General features: G+C 44.4%; 1 protein-coding gene across 2 annotated transcripts in view; it reads right to left on the bottom strand.

Annotated features, from left to right (window-relative positions):
• The window catches only part of PATL2 (PAT1 homolog 2), an 837,187-nt gene that overhangs the window by 564,654 nt on the left and 245,033 nt on the right, over positions 1 to 27,500 (bottom strand). For both annotated transcript variants that reach the window (XM_044086703.1, XM_044086702.1), the window contains 2 exons: positions 10,971 to 11,066; positions 6,511 to 6,683 (listed from right to left, as the gene is read on the bottom strand). In XM_044086703.1, coding sequence (XP_043942638.1) covers positions 6,511 to 6,683; positions 10,971 to 11,066 — 269 coding nt within the window. The remainder of the gene's footprint in view (positions 1 to 6,510; positions 6,684 to 10,970; positions 11,067 to 27,500) is intronic.

The following is a 27,500-nucleotide window of genomic DNA, read 5'->3' as shown; positions in this document are numbered from 1 at the left end:
TGCAGATGCTCATCCAGGCATGACGCCTCATGACTATGCCTGCACCTGCAGCTCTGGCCACCCCTTCAGTTGCGTGGGAGAGCAGCCTCATGGACGAATTGGAAATAGATTCAAGGGTGGCAAGTTGAGAGGCAACCTTGTCCCGTGCCTAGTCAGAAACTTGACCCGCAAGGGATCCAGAAAGATTGGTAATCAGATCTCTTTGGAGCCTCATGAAGTGTGCCAAGTAGTGGGTTCACTCCAGAGGTAGAAGGCCGGGAGCAAAAAGTCTGCAGGAACACGGATTCCTCCAAGGAAGCGTTGGAGGGCTTCAAGCCACCCCTGTTTTAATACTTCCAGGATGTCTTCGAGAGAGACATCATCTGGGGTGACCGTGGGGAGCCCTCCCAATCATCGTAGTCTGTGTCTTCTGTCAAAGACTCTTCAGGAGAGTCCATGAGCTGCCTCTTACATGCCTTCTTCCGAGGGGGTTCCTCAGTGGGAATACCTGAGGAAGACTGAAGGGAGGTCACCCCAGACTGGGGTTTCCTGAGGCTTCTCCCAGTATCCCAGGGAGGTGGCACATAGTAGCTGTAACTCACAGGGAGCAGGATGAAGTTCAGACATCGGAGGAGTGCTTCCCAAAGCAAGCACTTTCTCCATCACCCGAAAAATGGGCCCGCCCAAAGAGGAGGAGTGGGAGCCTGGAACAGAGAAGGACAACCTCGGAACCCGGGGTCACACCCCACTCTGCTGGAGCCTCAAGCAGGCTCGGGGTAGGCATTATCCTTGGATCAGAAGACGGAACTGATAAAAACACACTGAACCGTGCCCTGAACAGAGGGCTTCACCCCCCCAACCATGAGTCTGAGGAAGGGACAGTTCAGTCAGAACAGAGAACCAAAGGGGTGGCCTTGAAGCCTCAGTGAGGGTCACTGTTAGTGCTGAGGAATGGATTTCCACAAAGGACGTCTGAACAATGGGCTTCGGAGCAGATGGGTCCAGAGGAGGACAATACATCTGAGTCCTAGGAGATATAGACCAAAGTCCCAGAGGGGGAGGAGTCCTTGGAACATTTGGTATCCCTCTGGCCATTAACAGCTGATCCAACAGGCGCACCACATAAAGTTTGGATAGACTCCTGGTGGACCTTGTGGATACTCCTGAAGGGGAGTTGGGTCGATCCAAAAAAGGGCTATACATTTGACCCAGGAACATATACAAAGAGGAGTAGTATCGGGTCTGTTTTGGCTGAGCTAATGGTACTGTAGTCGCTAATTTGGAGACAGGAAACAGAGGAATCAATGGTGCAGTAAAAGGGCTCGGTGCCGATGGGGCACTCTGAGTCTATGTCAATGGTTCCAAAGTTGTGACAGAGGTCAGTACCACTTTAGATGTAGTCGAAGGAAAGGTCAGTGCCGCAGCTGTAGTCAAAGGCAAGGTCAGTGCCGAAGGTGGCGCCATCGAAAAACTGGTAGTATCCAAGACGGCTAGAGTCATAATGGTATTCTGAGCACAGCTCGGAACAGTAGTAGTCTAAGTCGAAGTAGCAAGTCTATGCTCCGAGGAAGTTTTGTGGGCCTTATGTTTAGTCGTCGTACCCCTATCACCAGTGGGTGAAGAGGGATCAGAGTGGGGATGTTTCTTGTCCTTCATTCAAGGGGTTGAGACCACTGACACAAAGGGCCTCTGAGAAAGGAGAAGCAAGAAGGCCTTTCAAAATCAATTTGTTCTTGCGTTCATTCAGTGTCTGCTGTCTGAAACTTTGACAGATTAGACAAGAGGGTTGAACATAGAGATGAAAACCCCACAGGCAATAAGCGCAGTAGTCATGAGAGTCACTGTTAGGGAGTTTACCATTGCAAGAGGCGCAATGCTTAAACCCCAAAGACCTTTTTTCTCAGACATGTCCACAAACACACTAATAACAAGTTTAAAGTAGAATCCCAAAAATGAAAAGCACCCGTAAAGGGAAGAAAAAAGAAGAAAAGACACCAACAATGGTATCAAGAGATACCACAAGGGTAAGGAGAGGGCGTACCAGCGATGGTAAGAATTACCCAATGGGTAGTGCTAGGTAATAGAAGGTTACAAATAACTCTAAACGAATAAAGTAGAAAGGGGATAGTTTTAGAAAATGACTAGAAAGGAGATAAATATCCAAAATATCAAGAAATATCAAGAAAAATACCACTTAGCTTGAGAGCTCAGTGAAATGCTCCTATATGGCTACGTCACAAACGAGATCAGAGGTAAAAGGGAGAAGGGCATTGTGGGTAGCAGCTTGGCTCGAGAGTTTTTGGTGTATGCGAGTTTGTTATTAGGCTGACACGGTTCCGAGGGGCTCGGAACCAAACCCATCAGTGATGAATGGAAAGAAGGTTAACAGCATCAGATAGCAGATTATCTAGGTCCAAGGAAGCCACTGTTCCACTGTATTCTGCAATCAGACCCAACAAAGGGGGCATCGTACTCAATGACATGTACCTAACCAGGAACATTCAACAACTGGAATGTCCAGAGGTTCCTCACTAAAAGAATACAGGGCATAAGTAACATGTCCTATGCAGTCCACCTCAAAGCCCTATTCCTGTATTCAAGTCTCCTACAGGCTGATAAGGGAAGATCTAGGCCTGGTATACAAGGCATAGTCAGATCCCACCCAGATGGACCTCCAGCACAGCCGCAAAACAGAAATACCTGTTCTAAAGACTTAAACATTGCCTGTGATAAAAACAGGACCTGCTGGACAGACAGGTACATATCCCAGAGACCATTTCTTCTCTGGAACAGACTCCCCCATTCATGTGAAGCAGAGTTCCTCCTTAGCCCAAATGAAGCACAACTTGGAGACTGGATGGGGAACAGGAAATTCATCCGTTTGTCCCGTACATCTCTAAGGGACACAGGCAGGTGATAAATGCTTCATCTTCCAAGACCCTGCTTACCCTTATTAAGGGTACCAGAACTTATCAGAGACGTGGGATGCATGCCTAGACTTAAAAGCCCCTATAGTCATTAGCCTAGTACACACCTGTGAACTAGGTCTGTTTATAGCAGGTTCTGGCCCTATACATTTGGTGCAGTTCTTTGATTGGGTGGGTTGTTGGGAGTGGAACAGGAACAGAATAGAAGATCCAGTGGATATTATGCCCCTTTTTTGTCACAGGTGATGGCCTCTAATGCCAAGAGGTGGATAACACCCCCCACACAAAAAAAAGCTACCTCCAGAAAGTAGCAGATAGGCAAGGTCTGAAGGATTCAGAAGCTACTATTCGGATGGAGGGTCAGTGGAATTCCCAAGTTATTCAGCAAAAAAAGCATCTCCTCTAGAAGCATGGCCATTTTCAAAGTCACTGTGTCCTCTGCTATACTACTCTGACTAAATTTTGTTGAGGTGTGGGGGGAACCATACTTGAGAGTCCACTTGTTCAAGAATATTGACATTGTGGAAACAACCTTCTAAAGTACTACTGCTCTCACTTTTTTTGCAAAGCTCAATTTTTACAAATGGGCCCAAAGGAATAGGGTACCATCAAACGAGGCCTGCGTAAACTTGACTATAGAGTTCTCAAACTGATATCAGGTGGAGCCAGGCATAGTTTTGACAGTGAAGTCTGTCCCTGCCACCCTACTTGAACCATCCAGTGCATTATAAGCAGACAATGTTAGCTACATACAAGAAGCGCACAGTGGTGCTAAATCTGGCAATTTCTGCAGAGTACAGGCAGAGTTGTAACATGGTCATTAAGAGGATACAAGATGAAAACATCTGCTTCCCTAATCTGTCCAGAAAATAAGACACCTTGTTAGGCTGGTGAATCACATAACTGTCTCAGCAGTATTCATAGCTGCAATCTAGACAAAGCCCACTACTGGGTTTACCAATCAACTTGGCTAGTTCTTTACTTGTGAAGAGAGCTTGTTGGGTTAAGTACAAAAGTACAATGACATCAGAGTAGTACCGCCAATTTGACAATATTAAACAAAGGTAATCCAGAAGGTTCGAGTGAAGTCTGGTATCCCACCTGTGACACAGAGGGTGACAGGACTAACACAAAACAGTACAAAGGATTAGTCCAGATAAAATCACTTTAGCTGTTAGATCTAGGAGACTCTCAGATACCTTCCCTGTGGGAGGAATAAAGATGCCTTGACATACTTTATTCAGTTAAGTAGATGGACATGTGCTCTTGTTCCAATACATTACATTCAATATGCCAGTTATTTAAAGGTACAGACAATGGGAGGGAGGGTCTAGAGGAGCTGACTGGAGGAATACACGGGAGATTGAAAAAAACAAGGAGCCATTCCCAAAGCTTAGAGGATATTCCCGAGAGCCATTCCCAAAGCTTAGAGGATATTCCTGAAAGATCCAGGAGGATTTACCAGCTCAGCAGCCTGTGGACCCTCATTCTTAGTTAAAAGGGTTAGAGTTTCCTAGATTTGTTAGCTCAAGTGATTTAATCTAGACTAATCCTTTGTATTCAGATTGAAAACATTGTCAGCTAGAAACCCATAACTGTCAAGATCCCATCTGTTCTCACTAGGGGTAATGATTAGAGAGGGTCATCGACCAAAGGATGGGCAAGGCCAAATAAACACCAAATGGGATAGGCTAATTCAAGCACCAAGAGAGAGACTGGCTAGGTTGGTGCACAAGGGCAGCTAGCCTTGAACTTGCCTATGAACGGAAGATAATCCAAGGGATCATAAAAAAACTCAGCCAGAATGAGGTCCGACTTGGGAATTTCCTTGAATACTTCTCTTTGGCTGTGCTGAACTCCAATACCCCCTCAAACTTGGGATAATTAGGCAATACAAAAAGAGAATCAGCATTCTTGGTTGGCTACATCCATAATGGGAGACCAGACAGGCGTGTATATTTGCTTCCACTTTCACGCACCACTGCATTCTTCCCTTGGAGAGAAGTCCAAGTAGGCAGAAGGCTACATATAGCTTGGGTGTCCTGCAGAGAATCTGATTTCCAAGCCCTTGGCGGAGAAAAAAAAAAGGCAGACAACATAAAATGATCCCAAGCGAGTCATAGTCCAACATGCCCTGGGGAAGGCTCATACAAGGAAGTCAAACTATGGGAACAGGGACTGTGCACAGGTTTAAACCTGAGACAGAAGTAGTCAACACAGGCTAGTGATGGGCCTGAGATAAAGTCCAGAAAGGTATAACCCATCAGGGATAAAGGGATGACAGCTCCCCTCAGAATGAGACAGATGCCTTAGTCAGACAGTCTGTTTTTGACATCAAAATGTCAGAATGCCAACTCGAAAGACATGATGCTCTGCCCCACAGAGCACAAGAAAAATCTAGCAGCAGTATCAAACGGATCAACTGTAATGGGGTCAAGGTCTACTGACAAGCAAGGCCAACACCACTGAAAGTGAAGATGAAGCCATAAACACCAGTGGTAAAATGGACTGTAACAGAACTGGACATAATCTGAAGTCAGTGAGAAAGGGTCAGGAGCACCAACATAAATTCGACAGAGGAGTTGCCTGAGCCGCCAGTGTTGGCAGAGGGTGAAAGCTGCTGCATCCAGAACACCTGCCACCTTTCTAATAGTAAAGATGAATGCAGATGGGCCTGCAAGGCCAAATGGAAATGGGGAGACAGCTGCACTAACAGTGGCAGAGGGCATCCTTTAATAGAGCTTTCACAGCAGTCTCATTCCTAAAGTATAGATGCAGCAGAAGGTAAGTTGCCTTCCTCCTCACACATACACAAAATACGAATCAACAATATAACAATCACACAAGGATTGCACAAATTCTACTATACTGAAAATGTTTTACAAAACAAAATTAAAAAAAAAGTCTGTTAATCTGCAGATTTGAGAGACTGTAGTTGAAGCCAAAAACTGGAAAAACTACTGCTAGGAAAACTGCTATGAACAATGCAAACACAGTAAATCTGTTAAAACACAAAGGTGCTCTACTGGCTTTTTTTAAAATAATAATTATACTTCAAACACAGAAGGGTGACTGTGCTTCTGAACTGTAGAACTTAAAAAAGATGAAATCAAGTTATGCAGTCATTAAAATCAGCAGATCGGGTTTTCAGAAGGAGTTTGACAAACATTTACTAGGTCAACACTGGTTAATACATGTTGTCGTCTTTAATACAGAACATGCAGAGATAGTAAAACAGCCCTATTACCTAGATACATTTATCAAGCTGCCACCACAGAGACAGCTGCCACTGCCCATTCCAGCTGCCACCACAGAGACAGCTGCCACTACCCATTCACCACAACATTATGAGAGTACAAAAAGCTAGGTTGATGCACAGCCTGATTAGGAAGCAACATATTCCTAAATTTTAGTTAATAGGTCCACAGGCACAACCTCTGGGGTCTCTATCTTACCAAAACCTTAACTGCATCATAATGTATGTCACCCATGCCGGCCACAGAAATGTTTGTTAGAATAGTCTTAGTGGCACAAACCTGTCAGTACCATACCCTGGGAAACAGGTTAATTAAATGCAAACTCAGAAGGACATGCATAGTGGTACCTGAATCTTGGGAGCGTGTTGGTAGATGGGCTGTAGAATGACGGGGTCCTTGGTGCTGGAGAAGCAGCACCAAACCGCATCTGCATCATCTTTGGGGTCGCTGGACGGCGAATGGGTGTACTAACATTAGGAGACATGGGTCTGAAAGGAGTTGGGGACATGTACCCTCTTGGCTGAAAAAAAAAAAAAAAGGGAACAAAGTCAACACATGACAAACAGCAGATTTGCACCAAATATAAATGCCAGAAAAGCAGTCCTTGATTACAAAGTCTCTACACCAGTTTCGAAATTAACCAAAGCACCTGGCTTCACCACACACAATTCTGCAATGAACCACTTAACGAGTTGATTTTTTGGCTTCCTTCACTGTTAAGCTATATTTTTCTATCCTAAGTGCAGTACAGGAGTTGTATCTTAGTAAGACAAGCTGAAAGTTCTCTCAGATGAAACGTACTACATTGAAAATGAACATGTGGTTGTTTTATTAGTTGTTCCTATAAAGCATGGTGGTTTTGATTACCCAGAATGCTTTGCTGGTGTACATAAATACCAAAATTATCACTTAGTGAAAGCAAAAATATGTTAACATGAAAAATAAACATTTCAATTTTCAAACCACTTGCCATTTTATCATAAATCCACTGAGAAATAAACCTGTAAAACAGATGCATGAAAAGCATAGCAATACAATTTAAAAAGAGGAGTACACACGGGCATGTGCACACAGATTCTACACAAAAAGCTACTCATGGAGTACACACGGGCACGTGCACACTGATTCTACACAAAAAGCTACTCATGGAGTACACACTTCCTCTACCTTTTATGGCAGTAGAGGAATAAAATTCCTAAACCAAGTTCAAAAGATGCCCCCAACACACCTGGGCCACAAATGTTGATTTTACATCCTCGTGCATAACACCTGCAAGTAAGTAGCTCTGCTTCTCCCATGTCTCAAGTATAGGCATTCAAACTACAAACATTTCTACAGCTGCATACAAGTTAAATTAACAGGAAAAATATAAGACCTACATGCGATCTTTCAGACGAAGGCTGTGCATCACAGAACTGCAGGCATTACTGCAGTATTAACTGTTTCAACAGTCCATACTTCTCTCTGGCTTAATGGTTCTAGAGAGACACAAAGCAGTCCAGGTAAAATAGCACAGGCTGTGCACACATTAAGTGGTGGTTATAAGTGCAAGAATGTCTGGGGAGCCCTGCATGCAATAAAGTTCTATGCTAGTTTCATTACTACAAGGCCCAAAGGTACCCCAGACTGCAACCTTCCCTGTCAGACGACACAGATGTCATCAGTCCTCCTACAAGCTAGCAGGCTAACACAGCTCAAACAGCAATCGCACAAATCAAAAACCAGTTTTCCATAAAATGTTTCTTAAAAGCACTGCACACGCACACTACATTTCTAAAACCTTAAGCTCGTGCCAACAAAATTCAAACAGTACACCTACTTGTGTAGTAAAATAATTCAATATGCAATTTGAATGGAGTTTACTATGTAATGCAAGTAGTCACAGGTCACTGCAAGTTGAGTTGCACAAGGTTTCACCACTGTTAAAACACAGTGATGTAAAACACTGAGCAAATATTTTATAGAAACAACCCATCTAAAGCAAAACAGGATAAAAGTTGCAAATTTTATGCAAGATCTGATCTAGACCATGTTTATTAACAGGCTTTCAAGAGAATGATACACACAATATCAGTTTTAACAAATAGCTTAATTAGGTCATCCTAATGTTAATCACCAATGCCCAATCATCAAATCATGGCAGTAGCATTCTGGAGAGGTAACCCAGCCACCAATTACCTTTTGGGTCGTAATCTGCAAATGCAACCAACAAAGCTGATGTTAGGGGTTTGCAATGTGCTGAATAGGAAGGAGACCCCTTGTTTCTGCAACCAGCACCCCCCCCAAGGAACTGGCAGCATGTGTCTACTCTCCACTGGAGGGGGGGGGGGGGGGAATCACAGTCTTGCTTGTCCCCAAGAAAACGCAAGTGGATCTTGCCTCTTCGCCTATCCTGCCAAGCTAATCCAATGCCAGGACCAATCCATCCCAATTTGCCTTGGTCACAGGGTACTATCCAATGCCAGGACCAATCCATCCCAATTTGCCTTGGTCACAGGGTACTATCCAATGCCAGGACCAATCCATCCCAATTTGCCTTGGTCACAGGGTACTACTACTACAAGGAAGTGGTAACAGTCCCCTAGGGATCACATCCAGAACTGCGTGGCTTGTGCTCAACAGATGCAAGTTTAGACCAAACAGCAACACGGCAGAAGTTATATGTCAATAAAGTACACCCTCCTAAACCAAGCATACATAAGCCAGAGGCAACATTGTGTTCTTACAATAACATGCACAACCAGTCACACAATAAACCCACTTATCTACTTGCCTTAGAAATCCCTGTGGACATGCAGAGTACAGCCCATCCCCCACCAAAGGGGTTTAATTCCGACTGGAAAGCTTTGTCAAAGAAAGTGAAACGAGATCAGAATTCAATCCATCTCTGTAGCATATGAGGATAAAGCTCCCAATTAACCTGGCAGAGGTGCTAAAGAGAAGAAAGTGGCTAGTGACAGCTCAACCGGTGGTGGGTGGGTACTGCTTTGTCCCACAAGAGCCTTGCAAGTGACAAAACTTTGGATTGGCCTACCAACCCAGTGAAAAAAAGTCCTCACTCATCATCAAGTGGATAGGGCTCAGCTGCACAAAGTGGGCATGATGGACTCTGTAATAATGTGGGCATCCACATCAGCTGTACAAAATATAAAATGCTTGGCGAGTGACAGCAAGACCTCCTTCAAGGCTGACTGGATTGACCGCTCTCTCCAATCAGCTCACACCTCTGTGTCGTGGACCCGGACCAGTGGGGGAAATCAACAGGTGTCACACTAGCCAGAGGAGATCTTGGTCAAACACACGTTGAAATGTAGACAAAAGCAGAGTCTTCACTGGGCACTTATGCTTGCTCCACACAGGCTGCTCAATTCTAGTAATGCCCCAGGGGCTTCAGTGTGGGACAGGAATAACCTGAACCTTACACCTCACCCCAAAGGTGAATGATAGTTTGTGAAATGCCTCTCCTGAGCAACTTGTTTTCCGCTAGCAAAAGGAAATGTCAAAAATAAACAAATACAGGAGGCTTCAGAGGATGCCTGGTTTCCAGATCTGATCTACTTTCTTCAGCCTAGCTGACCAATGTCTGGGTTTGTGCAGAATACCTCCACTGCCAGTACTTGCACTTCCCATCACACGATGCAGGCTTCAACCTTTGGCATGGCCACTCACAGAAATGAGAAGTACTGACACTCGTGGCAATTCCACACACTGTGCTCCTCTCACAAGCAGCACAGACACTGTGAATTCTGGCTAATCTGTGGTCTTATCACATGAAGACTTTGAAAATATTTGGGCACCCAAAGTGAAAACTGGTCAATGGTGCACATCAAGACGGAGATCTGAACTCTGACCAGCGGAGGGCAAGGAGATAGGGGTACTTGATGAATCCTTCAAACATCGTGCATGAAAAACATCACATACATGGGCATGAAGCATATGCAACCCCCCCAAAGGCATGAGCACTGGAAATAAATCAGAAAAAGAAATGGCACCAGCTATGCTGCAGAAGGTTTTCACCGTGGTATGCCAAATGAAACCGTTTTAGTGTTCAGTTCCCATGTGTGCATCAGAGGACCTTGGCCACTACCCTTTCACTCCATGATTTATCTTAGAGATAATTAGAACTCCATAAACTCGCCTTCTTGCGGTCCTCTGCCATAATAAAACTAACCTTACCAATAGTGCAAATGTGCTATATATATTCAAACTGCATACATTTAGACAGCTTTACATTATGAACCAGCTACCAATCATCCACACATCCTGGCAGACAAGTGTAGTTATGTTAAGCCATCATAGCTTACCACCAGGAAATCTTTTTATGCTGAAACATTTTTTGAACAGTCATTTCTGAAAAGAAGCTAATGAAAAACAGTTATAAAAATATTAATACTGGCAAATGTAACATTCCCGAACTAGGGAAGTTTCCAAGGAAGCCTAGCCATTTCAAGCACAAGGGGGTTAAAGCGGAGCCCCAGTTTTACAGCAGGCAAGCAATGCAATATTAAGACAGCGAACCTTGTTACAAGGTGGTTAAAGCGGAGCCCCAGTTTTACAGCAGGCAACCAATGCAATATTAAGACACTGAACCTTGTTACAAGGGGGTTAAAGCGGAGCCCCAGTTTTACCGCAGGCAAGCAATGCAATATTAAGACACTGAACCTTGTTACAAGGGGGTTAAAGCGGAGCCCCAGTTTTACAGCAGGCAAGCAATGCAATATTAAGACAGCGAACCTTGTTATTCTCACTACAAATGTCACTAGAAAACACAAGCGCTACGGACTAAAATTTGAAAAAAATGCACTACCTGTGATGGGCTGAACAAAGGTGTTGCTCTTGCAGGTGATGTGAATGAACGAGGCAGATAGGCAGGAGAACGAGGAACCATGGGAGACCTCTGAAACTAAGGATTGAGAAAAAGCCAAAAACATTTCAAAACAGGACAAAAAAAAGATTACAAATATAAACATGCATCTTTCTCATTAATGGAAAGAAAAGTGCAAACCTTTTTGGTTTAGGATGTACAGCAACCTGTAGGCCAAGTTACAAGTTTAAAAATACAGACTTTATCAAACTAGTTATACGAGGAGGAAGGATCAGACTGAATCAGTGATATCAAAGCCCAGCCATTATTTATTTACGGATCCTTTGTTGACTACGCTAATTCCACTCGGCTAATGACCTCTTTTCATTGGAGGCCTGAAATGGTATTTGTACTAGAGGGGGAAATCCAGCCAGGACATGAAGAACTTCCTCTCCACTTTAGCAGGTGCTGTGCATTGCTTCCTTTTGCTGAGGGGAGGGTGTGCCCCTCCCAATAAGGTTGTAAAATTACCTACCACAGCCTGGCATTTCACCAGGAGGGTTCCAAAGCGATCTACATTCTAAAAAAAAAAAAAAATTGTTCACACAGTTTAGGGAAAGATCCTAGTCTAAACTCTCTACTTCCCTTGCATCACAACCCACACATGCAACTAACTAGTCACCAAGGAAGCATTAGTGAGAAAAGTACAGTTTTGTACCTACCATAAATGTAGATGTTCGAAGATCCACATTGCTGCAGTCATAACCTGTGGGTAGTCCGCTGTCCTCGGTCGGCCCGAATACCAAAGTATTAGGCTGGCGTCGGTCATGGGCGCTCAGACCTGACGTCAGTGCGTCATGGTATTAAAGCGCATGACCGACGTCATATCCTCAAGTCTTTTCTTGCCCCAGATGTCAGAAGGCCCTAAAAAGAAAGGCCACAGCCAAAAATAGAAAAACCTCCAAAACCCATGTGCAAACAATATCTACGACCCAAACCATACAACCACTCCAAACTACAGAGGGGAAGGAGGGATGGTAAATTGGACTGCAGCAATGTGGATCTTCGAACATCTACATTTATGGTAGGTACAAAACTGTACTATGTTCTTCATCTCACATTGCTGCAGTCATAACCTGTGGGTAGAATCCCAAAGCAAGAGTAAAGGGAGGTTGGCAAAATCATAAAGCATTGGGAGCTGCTAATATGCCCTGTAAGACTGCAGTGGCAAACCCAGCCCTAGATTTGGAATAAAGAGGGAGATGGTAATGTTTAGAAAAAGTGTGCACTGAACTCCAAGTAGCTGCTTCCAAAATATCTTTAGTAGCTACACCCCTTAAAAAAGCAGTAGAAGTGGCAGTAGCCCTAGTGGAATGAGGTCTGATTCCAGCCGGAATCTCCTTACCATGATGAGAATAACAAAAAGCAATACAACGGCCAATCCACTTAGAAATAGTTTGTTTTGAAACAGGTTTCCCCTGAGAGCCCAAAGCAAAAGAAACAAATAACTGCTGAGACTGTCTGAACCCTTTAGTCCTGCTCAAATAATAACGCAACTGCCTGTGAATATCCAAAGTGTGCAAAATCTTCTCCCCTTTATTTTGGGGTTCAGCATAAAAAGTAGGCAAATGAATAGATTGGTTCAAGGCCACATTTGAAACCACTTTAGGCATAAAAGTAGGGTTAGTACGCAGAGATACCCTGTCCTTATAAAAAATCAGGAAGGGCTCAACTGTCATTAGAGCCTGTAATTCAGATACCCGTCTAGCAGACGTAATGGCCAACAAAAAAGCAGTCTTCCAAGACAAAAACTTCAACTCAGACGTAGCTGCAGGTTCAAAAGGAGGTAAAGTAAGTTTTTCCAACACAAAATTGAGATCCCAGGAAGGAGTAGGAGCCCTACGCGGGGGTCTTATGTTCTTTGCCCCTCTAAGGAATTGCTTAAAGGATGAGAGAATAATGGTGGGTCACAGTCATAGTGAGCAGAAATGGCTGCAGCATGAACTTTTACAGAGGAGAAAGACAAACCCTTGTCTAATAATTCTGGAAGATATTGAAGAGAAACACTCAAATCAGGCCTGGAAACATCAAAGCTCTTTGCTTTGCTCCAAATTAAAAATCTCCTCCATTTATCAGCATAAACTTTCCTTGTACTAGGCCTTCTGGCCTCCAAAATAACATTCAAAACTTGTTGAGGAAGCTGCGCCCCTCCAGGTTCTAGAACAGAATATGCCAGGCTGTTAGATGCAGGGACTGAATCCTGACATTGAGGAAATGATTGCCTGCCTGAGACAAAAGGTGCGGAATTGAAGGCAAAGGCCAAGGAGGCTCCCGTACTAAACTCCTCAGCAGAGGGTACCAGTGCTGTCGAGGCCAATCCGGAGCTATTAGAATCATGGAGGGCTTGTCTTGTCTGACCTTCAAGAGCACCTTGGGAAGGAGAGGCAGAGGAGGAAAGGCATAAACGTGAAGATTGCTCCAACTGAATGATAGAGCATCCACTTTCCAAGCTGTTGGATGAAACATCTTTGTGCAAAACTTTGGCAACTGGAAATTTAGTGGAGAAGCGAACAGATCTATGTCTGGAGTCCCCCATATCACTGTCAACTGTCGAAATACCTGAGGATCCAATTTCCACTCGTGGGGATCCACCATCTGTCTGCTCAAAACATCTGCTAAGGAGTTCTGTGCTCCTGGCAGAAACCTTGCCTGAAGAGCAAGGTGCAAACTGAGAGCAGTCTCCCACAAAATCATAGCTTGTCTACAAAGAGGGTACGAATGTGTTCCCCCCTGCTTGTTGATGTACCACATGACAGTTGTGTTGTCTGTTTGAATCAACACATGTCCTGGGTGAAGTAGATCCTTGAAAGCCATCAATGCAAATTGGACTGCTAACATCTCCTTCAAGTTGATATGTAAATGTTGAAGTCTGGCAGGCCACGTGTCTTGAACCCATTTTCCATTGAGGTGTGCTCCCCAAGCCTTGTCCGAGGCATCTGTCGTTAAGATCTGACTCGCCTCTGGTCGGGTCACAGAGAGTCCCTTGTTTAGGTGACATTCCTGGGCCCACCACAAAAATTCCTTTTGAATGCAAGGTATTATCTGAATGACAGTGTCCAGATCGTGGCAGTGTTGTGTCCATACATTTTTGAGATACCTTTGTAACTTCCTCATATGCAGTTTGGCATTGGGAAGCACCAGAATACAAGATGCCATGAACCCCAAGGCTTGAAGGACTGTCCTTGCAGTCAGCCTGGACCATAGAGACAATTGTTGGAAGTAAAGTGTAAGGTTCCTTTGCTTGTCCAGGGTCAAAAAAGCCATCTGGGAAGCTGTATTCAGTCTCACACCCAGAAAGCACATTTCCTGAGAGGGTACTAGACTGGACATTGTTTCGTTCACAGAATACCCTAGGCACCTTAACACTGCCATAACATACTGTAGATGGTGTAGTAGCTTGTTTTTGTCTTGAGCAAGAATCAGGCAATCGTCCAAATAAGGATAAATTTGTATTCCTCTCAACCTTAAGAAGGCTATCACCGGAGCCAGAACCTTTGTGAACACCCTGGGCACAGTAGATAAGCCAAAGGGCAATGCAGAAAACTGATAATGTAAAGTCCCAGCCGACGCAGGAATCTCCTGCAACTGGGCCTGATAGGAACATGAAGATAAGCCTCTTTGAGATCCAGAGTTACCATCCAGTGATCTTTGCCCAACAGAGGTAGAAGTTGTTGCAACGTCAACATTTTGAATTTTGGAATGTCCAGATATGTGTTGAGAATAGATAAATCCAAAATTGGCCTCCAAGTGTCTCCTTTCTTTGGTACAAGAAACAGGCGAGAATAAAATCCTAGGCCTACTTCTGACAGAGGGACTTGCTGTATAGCCCCCATTTGAAGAAGTAAAGAAATCTGTTTGTGAGCCTCTACCCTTTGCTGAGGAGGAACGTCTGGCATGCCTTTGAAAGGAGGCAATGTGTGGAAATAAAACTTGTAGCCTCGGTCTATAATGTCCAACACCCATTTGTCCTGGGTGACTAAAAGCCAGTTTTGCTTGAAGAGTGCCAACTTTCCTCCCAGAGGAGCTGCCAGACAGGAAGGATCTGGCAGCTGAAGATGCAGGTCATTGGGCCTGTTTACGAAAGGACTGGCCCCTGCCCTCACCTGTAGATTGTGCAGGGGAACTCCACGTTCTAGGCCTGAAAGAACCCTGAGCTCTGCCCCTACCACGTCTAGATCTGCCCCTAGACTGTAAATCAGAAGAAGGGTAAGCCCATCCCTTAGTAGGCCAATTCCTGCTAAACTTAGGGGGCTGCACCTGCAAAAAATCCTTAACAGTCTGCATAGACTTAGCTTTGTCTTCCATTTTCTTTAAGACAGACTCCACAGGAGAACCAAACAAAACTTCAGACTGCAAAGGAGCATCCAAAATTCTAGCTTTAACATGCTCTGACAAGTTCTGATCCTTAAGCCAGGCGTGCCTGCGAATAACTGATCCAGTGGCAGCCACCCTGGAAGAAGCCTGTAAAGCATCGAAACCACACTGCAAAGAATGGCTTACCCACCTGATCAGAGGCATGAACTAAATCCTGTAATTCCTTACACTCTATGCCCTCTGCCAAAGCATCTACCTTAGATTTTAACTGAGTAAGGAGAAAATTCTGGTACTTCAACATATGAAACTGGCAATTCAAAGCCCTCATTGCTAGAGTGGAAGAGGTATACACTTTTTTCCCCACCTATCCAAAGCTCTAGAGTCTTTATCCATAGGAACTGGATTCTTTACAACAGAAGCCCTGACACCCTTAGGTCCCTGGCTAATAGTTTCTGGGTCAGCCCTTGGATTCTTATACAGATATTTATGAGCCTCTGGCACTCTAATACCTATCTGGTTTAACTGGCGCAGGAGGCAAAGAGTCTGGATTAAGAGAAGCCTCCGAGAAAACATCCTGAACAACATCCAAAACAGGAGGTATAGCCAAGGCCCGATGTTGTGGCAAAAACAAAAATTCCCTAAGCCTCTTTCGGGAATCTGAGAAATCCTGACCTTCCCATTTAAAATGCTCCCTCATAGAATGCAGGGTTTCTGAAAAAGAAAAATCCTCTGGAGGAGAAGCAGAAGGACTGGAATCCTCTGCGTCTGAATCAGAATAAGGAGGAAAATCCTGAATGTCTTCAGCGAAGACTCTGAGTAATCTGAAGCCTGTTCCAAACTTTCCACCTCTGGCTCCACCCTAGGCCTCTTATCTGGAGGGCATAGAACCCTGATTAAGGAAATCAAATCTTCTGCCATTTTAAGCATGTGTTTTTTAGGCACAGAACCTGCAGAACTAGGACTGACACCTGAGGAAGGCAAACCAGGCCTGACCTTGGAAGGTACCTTAGAGACAAAAGGAGAAGGCCTAACCACCTTAGGCAAAGAAGGGAGTACAGCAACCTGAGAGGCCCCCTCAGCCTGACCCGACTCCTGAGAGGCCACATCTTGCAAAATTAACGGCTCCCCCTGAGACTCAGCTGAAACCTTGGCTGGATCCACAGATTCCACCGTAGTTTCTAAAGAACCGGCGTCCGGAACGGACGACTCATCCTGTTTGGACCTTAACGATTTGTCTTTGCGCTTCTTAGCGGTAGCGGGCGTCGGAGGATCCGACGGCATATTGTAATTACACCGCCAAGACAAGCCTAGCGCAATCTAACCTACGTTTAATGGTGCGCTTATTAAATCTAGCACAAAAGCGACACCCGACTACGTCGTGCTCAGGCCCCAAACAAGGAATACAGAGAGAGTGGTAATCCCTATGCGGTATCTGTTTCCCACAAGAAATTCAATTATTCACTTTTTCCTTGACATCCGGAATTAACGGAGGCAAGAAAAACAAAATATTCCCAGCGAGTACTTAGCCCAACTTGGTTTCAGTCTGAAACTCAGAATACGAAAATTTCAGAACGCCGAACGGCACTTGCAAACGCTGCTTCTGCTTCGGACCATGCGGCAAAAAAGACTGAGGATATGACGTCGGTCATGCGCTTTAATACCATGACGCACTGACGTCAGATCTGAGCGCCCATGACAGACGCCAGCCTAATACTTTGGTATTCGGGCCGACCGAGGACAGCGGACTACCCACAGGTTATGACTGCAGCAATGTGAGATGAAGAACATCTGTCAAGACAGCAGTTTCACTTTCTGCCATCATCCACTTTCCAGATTATGGACAGACCACAGTACAAAAAAATACTCAAAAAGGTCTGAAACCAAGAGGAAATTTTAAGTGCAGTGATTTTACAGCTACAGTACTTGCCTTCAAGAAGAAACCTCCATGGGTGAAGACCAGTAGAACCAAGAAAACAGTAGCGGCCATCAACAGCAAATACAGCAGTGTGTACCCCTTCCATCCCACTCCTCTCTTTTTGGCCAGGATAAAGAAGTCAATACCTCCCTGACCAATCTCATGAAGCAGAAAGAGCTAGCATAAAGAGCAAATCGACCTCCTTTATGGAATGCAGTTTCAAGTCATCATCTTCCATTTTGTGTTGCTACTTCTGACTTCAATGACAGCAGAACCAAGAAGTTCTGAGAAAGCTACGAGTCCAATTAATCCTCACCTCTCACTTCCCTGTTTCAACGATTTGGAGAAAATTGTAGTGGTATACCACAGGTCAAAGGGCAGTATACTGTTTAAGGGAAGAAGGCAACAAGCTACTGAAGCAAGTGTGTATGTGATTTTCAAATGGTGTTACGATGAAAGCATTATGAAGTCAAATGACAGCATCCAGACTCCCAGAGACAAAAGGCAGTGCCACCTGAAAGAGCACCTCTGGAACCGGATATAGAATTGTCGAAGTCTCAAAGATCCAAAAAGAATACCTCCCTGCCCTCTAGTTTTCTTTAGATGAGACAGTAGTCAGGAATGTAGTAGTGTGTTAGATGCACTATGAAGAGTCGACAAGCAGCTCTGCAAAAGCCAAATCAAAAACAATACAAGACTATAAAAATATGGCAGGCTGATGGTATCTAGAGGCAATATGTCCCTTTTCACAGTTCTACAAGGAGGAGTGAGCACACTGAAAACTAGTGTTCCCCATATGTAGTGCTCTTTGTAAAACCTGTTCTTCGAATCTGATGATACCACCATCCTGGTGCTCAAGTAGTTTCTTCTGTCTGCATGGAGCCCTTTCCTCTTTGTGACCTCGGCTGGCCTGGAAAATGAGAAAGCAGTAGGCCAAGTGCAAGTCTTCACCTCTTCTGCAGCTTCAGGTTCCCAATCCCACTAATATGACAGACAATGGGGCAGTATAAGCCACAGGACACTGTGTAGACCCCAGCTAGACTGTCAAGGCACTACAAATGCAACATGCATTATGGAAACTTGCCAAGTTAGTACTGTCCTCTCTACAGACTCGACTCCCAGAACTGGGGTCTTCTGCTAGTTTCTCCAGTACCCAACTAGTTTGTCATGTGTGCAGAAAGTGTGTGGACTGTAGTCCAGACAGCCGAGTTACAAATAAATTAAGAAAGTTGCTCTTGCAGAGTCTGCTCTTACTTGCCCTTTTAGTGTTTTAAACAGGATTACAGCAGACAGTAATGGAGTAGCAGGTCACTGTAATGAGGCTCCCGTTACGGACTAGTTTCCTAAAGGAGGGCAAAAAAGCTTGGCGTACAGAAAACCTCTGCCTATTCAGATGGTCTTTGCATTTCATACAATACCCCTTAGCTGTGCGGCTTTGTCTTTGCATTTCATACAATACCCCTTAGCTGTGCGGCTTTGTCTTTTCATTTCATACAATACCCCTTTGCTGTGCGGCTTTGTCTTTGCATTTCATACAATACCCCTTAGCTGTGCGGCTTTGTCTTTGCATTTCATACAATACCCCTTAGCTGTGCGGCTTTGTCTCTGCATTTCATACAATACCCCTTTGCTGTGCGGCTTTGTCTTTGCATTTCATACAATACCCCTTAGCTGTGCGGCTTTGTCTTTGCATTTCATACAATACCCCTTTGCTGTGCGGCTTTGTCTTTGCATTTCATACAATACCCCTTTGCTGTGCGGCTTTGTCTTTGCATTTCATACAATACCCCTTTGCTGTGCGGCTTTGGATAACTGACTAAATCAACAGCAGGTACAAGTACGACTCAGTCATTGTCCACGCTGGTGTCAACGACCTGAGACGTACCTCCTTGGACTACATGAAAAGGGACATCGTGGAGCTCTCTGATTATGTAGCCCAGGCAGGTATGACCCTGACCTTGAGCAGTATCCTACCTTCACCTAGAATGATGCCACAATACAGTGATAAGATGATCAGCTTTAATAATTGACTTAAATTCTGGTGTCATTCAAAGGGGATCCAATGTCTGTCTGCCTGGGATGACATGCTGGACAAGCCACGCTGCTTAAGGCGGCTTGCACCTGTCACCCTGGGCATCCGGATATTGGCAAAGGCTCTTGCCACCCCATAGTGCCTTTTTAGGCAAGGCTCAAATTCTAAACCTACCACCCTAGAACACCAAAAGGAAAAAACTAAGGGTAATGCTGCTCAATGCCAGAAGTCTCAATCTCAAGATGCACGACTCGAGGCCCTTCTCAATATGGAGAACATCGATGTCTGTGCTGTGACAGAAACCTGGTTCAAGGCTCCTGAGAGCACCCCAGCACTAACAGGTTTCACCTCATATCATGCGTTCCGGCCCCAAAATCCGGACAACACCAAGAAAGGAGGGGTGTCCATATTCATAAAGGACACCCACACCTCAAGGTTGGTGGCAACGCATGATGCATCGGAGACCATCCAGGTGCAATTAACCATAGGCAAGACTGCTCTGCAATTTGTAGCATGTTACAGGCCACCCTCTCAAACTCAGGAACCTCACATGGCCTTCCTGAAAACATTGGAGGATAAATGTATCTCCAAACACCATCATACTAGGTGACTTTAACTACCCTAATATAGACTGGGAACACTACTCAAGCCCGAACACTCTAACCCAAAGATTCCTGGAGTTCATAAACTCAAATGCCATGGAACAACTAGTCACCATCCCACAAGAGGAGAAAACATACTTGATCTCATCATCACGAACATGGGATCAAAATGTTCAACACCGGAAGTATACCCCTCACTGGTGAGATCAGATCATAAACTAATCTCGCTGGAGGTCCTCATCCCGCCCCACCTGAAACAAAAAAGACCACAGTGAAAAACTTCTCAAAAGCCGATTTCACACTTCTAAAACTAGTGTGGTCTCCTTTAAGGCCCCTGAGCCAGTGGTAAACATTACTCAAACCGCTGAATCACTTACAAATGCCTTCTACCAGCACCTACAGGACTGCATGGATCAGGCAATCCCAAACAAAACTAAGACTCTCTGTACCAAAGGCAAGCGTCCAGTCTGGTGGACCCCAGCCATAAACAAGCTCTACAACAAAGGAGGAAGCTACTACAAGATAGAGCAAAATCCTTGAAAGGTAAGACACCTTTGATCATTATAAGTAAAAACTAAGAGCTCTCATAAAATCATCCAAGGCAAATTTTGAGAGAAAAATCGCCAAGGACTCTAAAGAGAATCATAAGGCCTTCTTTAGCTATGTTAGAAACCTAGGAGGAAACTCCCAGATATGCTCAGAATTAGTTCAAAATGATGTGAAAATTACTGAACCTACACACATTGCCAACATACTGGCTGACAGGTTCAGTGCAAACTTCTCCCCTCCCCAAAGGAGAGATATCTATTCCAGAGGATTGTAGCCCCCAAACATCTCCAACGCCCAGGTGAGAACTGCCCTCACTAAGGCAAAAACACAGCATCCATGGGACGGATGGTGTCCCGGCTGTGTGCTTCATGAACTCAATGAGGAATTAAACCCACAGTTAGGACAGCTGTTTAATCTTAGCCTCACCTCAGGATACGCACCCAAGGAGTGGCGCACGCGACTGTGGTCCCACTTCATAAGGCGGTGCCTCCACAGACCCTGGAAATTACCGCCCCATTAGCTTGACAAGCCTTATCTGCAAAGCCATGGAGAGGATCATAATGGAACTCATAAATAAAGACATAGGGAACTTGCAGACTTTGGATCCAACTCAGTTTGGCTTTGTCAAAGGCAGATCCTGCCTCTTAAACTTGGTTGACTTTGAGACAGTCACCAAGGCCATTGATGAGGAAAGGCAGTCCATACAGCCTACCTCGACCTGGCAAAGGCCTTGACACAATACCCCACTCGGTATCATCGAAAAACTCATCAGCTTGAATGTAAACCCATACATCACAAGATGGGTTGCAAACTGGCTAAGTGACAGAACCCACAGGGTCAGAGTTGCTGGAGCCATGTCAGACTCAAAGCCTGTCACAAGTGGTGTCCCACAGGGCTCAGTCCTGGGTCCACTCTTGTTCGGCATCTACTTTTCTGAAGTATAAGCAAACACAGGAAGGTTATGGCTGATAAAGTTTGAAGATGACTCCAAACTAGGCCATAGTCAAAACGCATCTGACACAGATATCCTCCAGAAGGGCCTCACAGAAATGGATAACTGGTGCCAGAGCCATGGCCTGAAGTTAAGCCAAAAATGCATAGTCATACCCTTTGGGAAAAACAAGGCTACCCCTAGCTACCATATAGGTGGCAATCCACTGAGCACAGAAAAAGTCATCAGAGATCTGGGGACCCAGGTTGACAGTAGCCTTTCGTTTGACACTCATGTTGCTAAAGTAGTTAGGAAAACCTTCTATATCACCCACCTGATCATGAAGGGATTCACATCTAGATCAAGGGAGGTCATCGTCCCCTGTACTCATCACTTATTAGACCTATGATTGAGTACAATGCCCCGTTCGAATGTATCTGACCAGACACCTGCTGCAGCTTGAAAGGCCCCAAAAGTTCCTCACCAAAAGGATAAAGGGTCTCAAAAATATGTCTTATGCTGCCCGACTGAAAGAACTCCAGCTCTATTCAGTCTCATACCGCTTGCTCAGAGGTGACCTGTGCCTGACATATAAGGCCATGTCAAACCCAGATTTGATGAATATGCTTCACCTCAAAAATCTAGATCCCTCAGAACCACAAGGGCGGAGACTTAAACCTTGACACGGTTATAAATAGAACGTGCTGGAGGGACAGATTCATCACCCAGAGACTCCCTATGCTGTGGAACAAAATCCCGGTACATGTGAGGCAGAGCACCTCTCTGGTCTTGTTCAAGAGGAATCTTGACCAATGGATGGGAGATTGCAGATATACCCCAGGGATTACTTCAGCGTCACTGCTTGACAGAGGCACAGCAAAATGATAGGCATAGTTTTTATTCAAACTAAAGGGGTGGCGAAAGCCACATAACTATGGGCTAGGCTTATAAATGCCCTTGGGCAGATAGCCTAGTATGAACCTATGAACCTATGAACCTATTTCATGCCGATTTAAGACCACCAAGGATTAGTTCTCAAAACTAACCCTTATGAATCCTGCACATTGTCCTTTGTGCACGAAGGCCTGCACCACAGGCATTCTACTGGCTGAGGTAATGGCCAGCAAGGCAAACTAATTCTAATGAACAAGGTGACTAGTATGGACGAAAGAAGTTCCAAGGAGTAAGACAGACATCTTTGGGTGGCTTCAAAGGATACCCAAAAGGAATCCAAAGCACTAGGCTTGACGTTTCAAAAATAAAATGAAAATCAAACAGTAAATACATAGCTGCAAAACCCAGGGTTACACATGACACAGGGGTTGTTACCCCCCCTCCACACACACAAACCCACCACCACTAATTTTACAGACAACTCAAAGAACACCGTCTTCAGAGAAATGGGAATATGCAGAGTTTATGAAAGACTTAGAAATATATTCCAACAGTTCTGCAGTTACGAGGATTACAGACACTGTTGTCACACTTTCAACAGGCATTAGCCATCAGGTGCGGTACCCCTATTAAGAAATGCAGACTGCAATGACATAACTGGATCCAAATGCAGGTATGCTGCAGAAGCTGACAAGGACACATTAAATGAAGAGCAAAAATAAACCTCAAAAACCTCACCAAAAACTTTATAGAGAATGGTGTGCAGGAAGACTATTGAGATTTTGATGCATCAAGAGGAGAATCTTTGCATTTAGTCAAGGGAGGTTTCCTATAATTTGGCTTCTTTGCCCTCTTGGGAGATGCAGACCATTGTTACTGGAAACTGACCCTTGAAGGAAAACTAGGCAGAGATCATCCATGCAACTAGAATGGAGATTTATCAAACCTGGGTGCACTATAGTTTCCTCTCTATGGCATCAGGGCTCTTGTTGGGAAGATAATGGTTCCTTTCCGTTTAGACTACCAGGAAGAACCAGGGCTCTCAGTGACGAGTGTCATCTCCTCTCTTTGGATTCACTGTAAATTTTGTAAAATTGGAAAGTGGTAATCAAGTCAGCAAGCTCTCCCTCCTGGACACATTGCTTTCAAGAGGACTTACAGGTGTACCCTAGATCAGAACTACTTCAGCTGATGACCAACTGGAGACAAAGACCAATAAGGGTACATTAGATGGCTAGAATGGGAACACCCTACATTGTGATAAGTCCCCATGCCTTCATAACTTACCTGGGACAGAGGGTAGTCAGTTTTATGTCCCAGGGCATTAAAATGTCTGCACCCCACAACTTAAGGCGATCAAGATTATGTGCAAAAGCCACCTGCAGGTCATATGCCCTGTACTTTGTTCATGTGGCTTGTGTGCATCTACATGAAAAATCTGAGCCATCAGTGTTCAAGATCTGGGAGCCACTAGGACCACAAATGGCAGACCACAGCTGCAATGAGTGTGCCCACCTACAAACATTTCAAGGATTAGCAGCTACCAGACTGGCAGTGCTATCCCACAGAATTATGGGAACCACTGCATTTTCCTCAAGCAAAGCATAAACAATGGGATTATAAGAATGGCGGTATGTATGTATGTATGGATCTTGTTGCCATTGGAAGGCTTTTCCTGTTAGATGCATCTCATGAACTAGGTGGCATAACTGCTTTAGAAGCACTTTATATAGAAGGAAGAGAGTTGCCTGCTCTGGTGTTTTGAAACACGAAAAATAAATATGTGGGTGCTGGGGGGGGGGGGGGACACTACATTTTGGCAGGTTCTGGGAGACGTCCACATTAGTCAAGCACAGAACAGTACATCTAAAAGACCTGCTGCTCTTTCTTGTGAAGAAGACAGTCATCAAAAGGAGGCTTCCTTTACATCTGACTGTTCAGAGGTGGGAAATATGCATATGGGGAATCCCATGCGTGTAATGGATAGACCAGACAGTAAAGATATACTTTTCCCAGCTACAAAGTGGTGGAAATGCATATGATCCCCAAGGGATAATCTTCAGGTATGCCTTTTTGCCTTTTGTTTTCTGGGTCACAATCAATGCATCCCAGACAATTAAATGGTGGACAGCATGCACAATTAGCATTATGAACCTTTTATTCTTGGGTACTTGAATCTGTAGAGCTCTGGTGGGGGGGGGGGGTCCTTTGCATGTTAAACCTCTCTTTTGTTACAGCATGGAGTAACATTCTACTGCCCATCGTAACTGCAACTGAAACTTGCTAAAGTGACTTGGTTAGGAGGTACTGAAAGCATTTCTATAAAAAGGAAGTCTAATTCTATCTTGCAGTCCATGGAAATTCTCTTCAATGCCTAAAAATCTGTGGTCAAGCTAAACCCCTTCCCTTTGAAGTAAGAGTCGCATGCTCAGGATACAACAGGAATAGGGGACAGACTTTTTCCTACTTGGGTTTGATGCAACTCACTTCCCACTCCACTACCATGCTGACTTCTAAAGCAATGTACTGCTGGAATGGTTTGTAAGTGGATGCCAGAAGTGAATGTCTGGGCAGTCATGGAGTAGACACACAAATCTTAGTTGCAGAGGGGGCATGCCCCCCCCCCCAGCATAAAAACGTTTACTTTTCATTTTTTTTACTTTCTACACATTTGTTATTTGGTGGTTTTGGAGTTTAGTCATATTCCATTGTTTGTTGTCCCCCCCACCCCACCCCAGTGATATGGTCTTAAGTTACTCTACTGTAATAGTTCACTATTGACATTGTTTCAAGTTACTCTACTGTAATTGTTCACTATTGACATTGTTTCAAAGTCTCATGTTACGTCTATAGACGTCACACTTCAGGGTTTCCCACCTTCTTGTTCAAACACTTCTCTTGAATACTGTAAAAGCAACACAGCATTTCTGGGATGAACAGATTGTAGTGTAGGTCAAGAATAGCTCTGACTATTCTCACAAAGGCAGGACTAACCCAATGTATGACTAAAGGCCAAGATTCTTCAATGCTCAAGTTCCAGACATCTCTTAGGCATGACCAAGAGCTCCTTGGTCTCCCACTAAAATGTTCACAAATAACTGGTCCTCTCCCAAAGGGAACATCTGCCAAAGGGAACACAAATAGGGTTTTCAATCAGTATCACAGCCTAAAGAGTGGTACATTTGTCCCAGTCATATCGGATCCTCCACCATCTAGGTCCAAAACTGGACATTTCAGATTAGGATGGTTTATTCTTAAATTGAGGTACAGGAACTAAAGTACTAGATTTGGCAAGCAAGGAGTAAACTCTCTGCCAATCCAACAAATATTCTACAAGAAATATTTTGTGACAAGTTTTTTTTTTATATACACAACTCAAAACTGTATGGCATGCCTCAACCTAAAGTAGGAGATACCACATCTTAAGAAATGTACTTTCACGTATTTGTTATGTTAATTTGACAGACATTCAAGAATGATCACTGTTGCACTACACTATCAGGACGTCTGCCTCAGAAAGAGATGCCAGAGCTCAGCTCCCTTCTACCTCCAAGGGCTATCCACCCTTTTCTCTAACATCAGTAACATAAAGAGGGACATCCAACTCAAATATTCTGTTCACTGCCCATTAATACAGTTTTGCATTACAGGAAACCAGAGCTCTGTCACTGTAAAAATAATCCCCAAGAAGGCAGTTAAAGTAGAAGGCACCCAAGATGCCACTCCAGGTTTTGGGACAACCCAAGGAAAAACAAATACACCCAGTCAAACACAAGGATGCCTTCAGAAAGAGAAAGGGGGGAATGATGCAATTATTATAGGCGTATGAGGATATTCCCTATTGCAAGTTTAATACAGATGAACTATATTCATCCCATGGTTCACTGCTGCAGTAAAAATACCTGGAAGATCCCCAAAAGGTTGCAGACCAGTGGGTATCTGGTCTTTGCGAACAGTAGGTTGCAGGAACCACTGCAAGTGGGCTTGACAAATTCTGTATGGGCCACACGTAGAATGTTAAAACTATAGTGCTTGGAGAAGGGTCATTAGGTGATCAAGCAGCTGTTTCCAGGAAAGATTTACAGACTTCAACCAAAAGGGAGCAGTGATGGCTCTAGTGGAAGACCCCCCACCCACCAATATGTCCTAGTACAGTTTTGAACCATAAACAGACACAAATAAGTTACTCCAACAACTGTTCAGTATTGGCATTGATTCCAGCAAATAGACTACTAGACATTTTGCATAGGGCCCACATGCCAAAACACTTTCTCTCCCTACCATCTGGCTGTTCCAATTTCATTTATTTTCCCATCCAGGGGGTACAAAACCCTTTCCCCCTTGTACGGACGTAATGAAAAGGAAAATGATGTGAACAGCCTGAATTAACCAGTTCTAACAAAGGATTACGCACGTAGGGCGACTCCATCCTTGTAGAATACAGGCACCAAGAACCCTGAATTAACAAGCTCTAACAAGATTACGCATGTAGGGCGACTCCATCCTTGTAGAATACAGACACCAAAAACCCTGAATTAACAAGTTCTAACACAGGATTACGCATGTAGGGAGACTCCATCCTTCTACAATACAGGCACCAAGAACCCTGAATTAACATGTTCTTACACAGGATTACACATGTAGGGCGACTCCACCCTTGTAGAATACATGCACGAAGAACCATTTCACAACAGCTGCAATTCCCCAATTCTTCTAGCAAAGGTAACTGGCACCATGAAGGCTTACCAGCTTCGATGTTTGAGGGGGGGGAGAAGCAGGTGGCTGAAAGTGTGACAGCTTTGTCAGAAAGTACAGTAGTCTCGATAATCCGATAATGGACGTTTCAGATGGAGACTCCACTGTAGTTGAGATCACATGGAGGAGTAAGCTCCCTCTAACAGGATGTCAAGTGCAGATCCCCGTTGAGGAACTGCATTACTGACAAGGAACATGGTCGAAAGGGGGGGGGGGGGGTCCTCAGATGAGATGAAATGACCAGAGCATTTTATGCTTTGTTGACCAGGTCAGACCCACTAGGCCAACAGCCTTCTTTCAGGGGAAGATTTGGCCAGGGCACTCTCCTACCCAATCTTGTTAAGTACACTGGATCGTTTAAAGCCACCAGAGTAATTTGGACAGATGGAACTTCAATTTAATACTGCGTCTGAAAGACAGCGCCACTCAAGTGTGTAGGATTTACCTTATGCTGCACTCTAGCATCTGTGTTGGAAAATTG

Source organism: Protopterus annectens, chromosome 10.part0 (assembly GCF_019279795.1).
Source record: "Protopterus annectens isolate FY-2018-M chromosome 10.part0, PAN1.0, whole genome shotgun sequence".
NCBI classification, from domain to species: Eukaryota; Metazoa; Chordata; order Ceratodontiformes; family Protopteridae; genus Protopterus; species Protopterus annectens.
The sequence above is the reverse complement of the archived record's forward strand: the minus strand, read 5'-3'. Positions and strand labels throughout refer to the sequence as shown.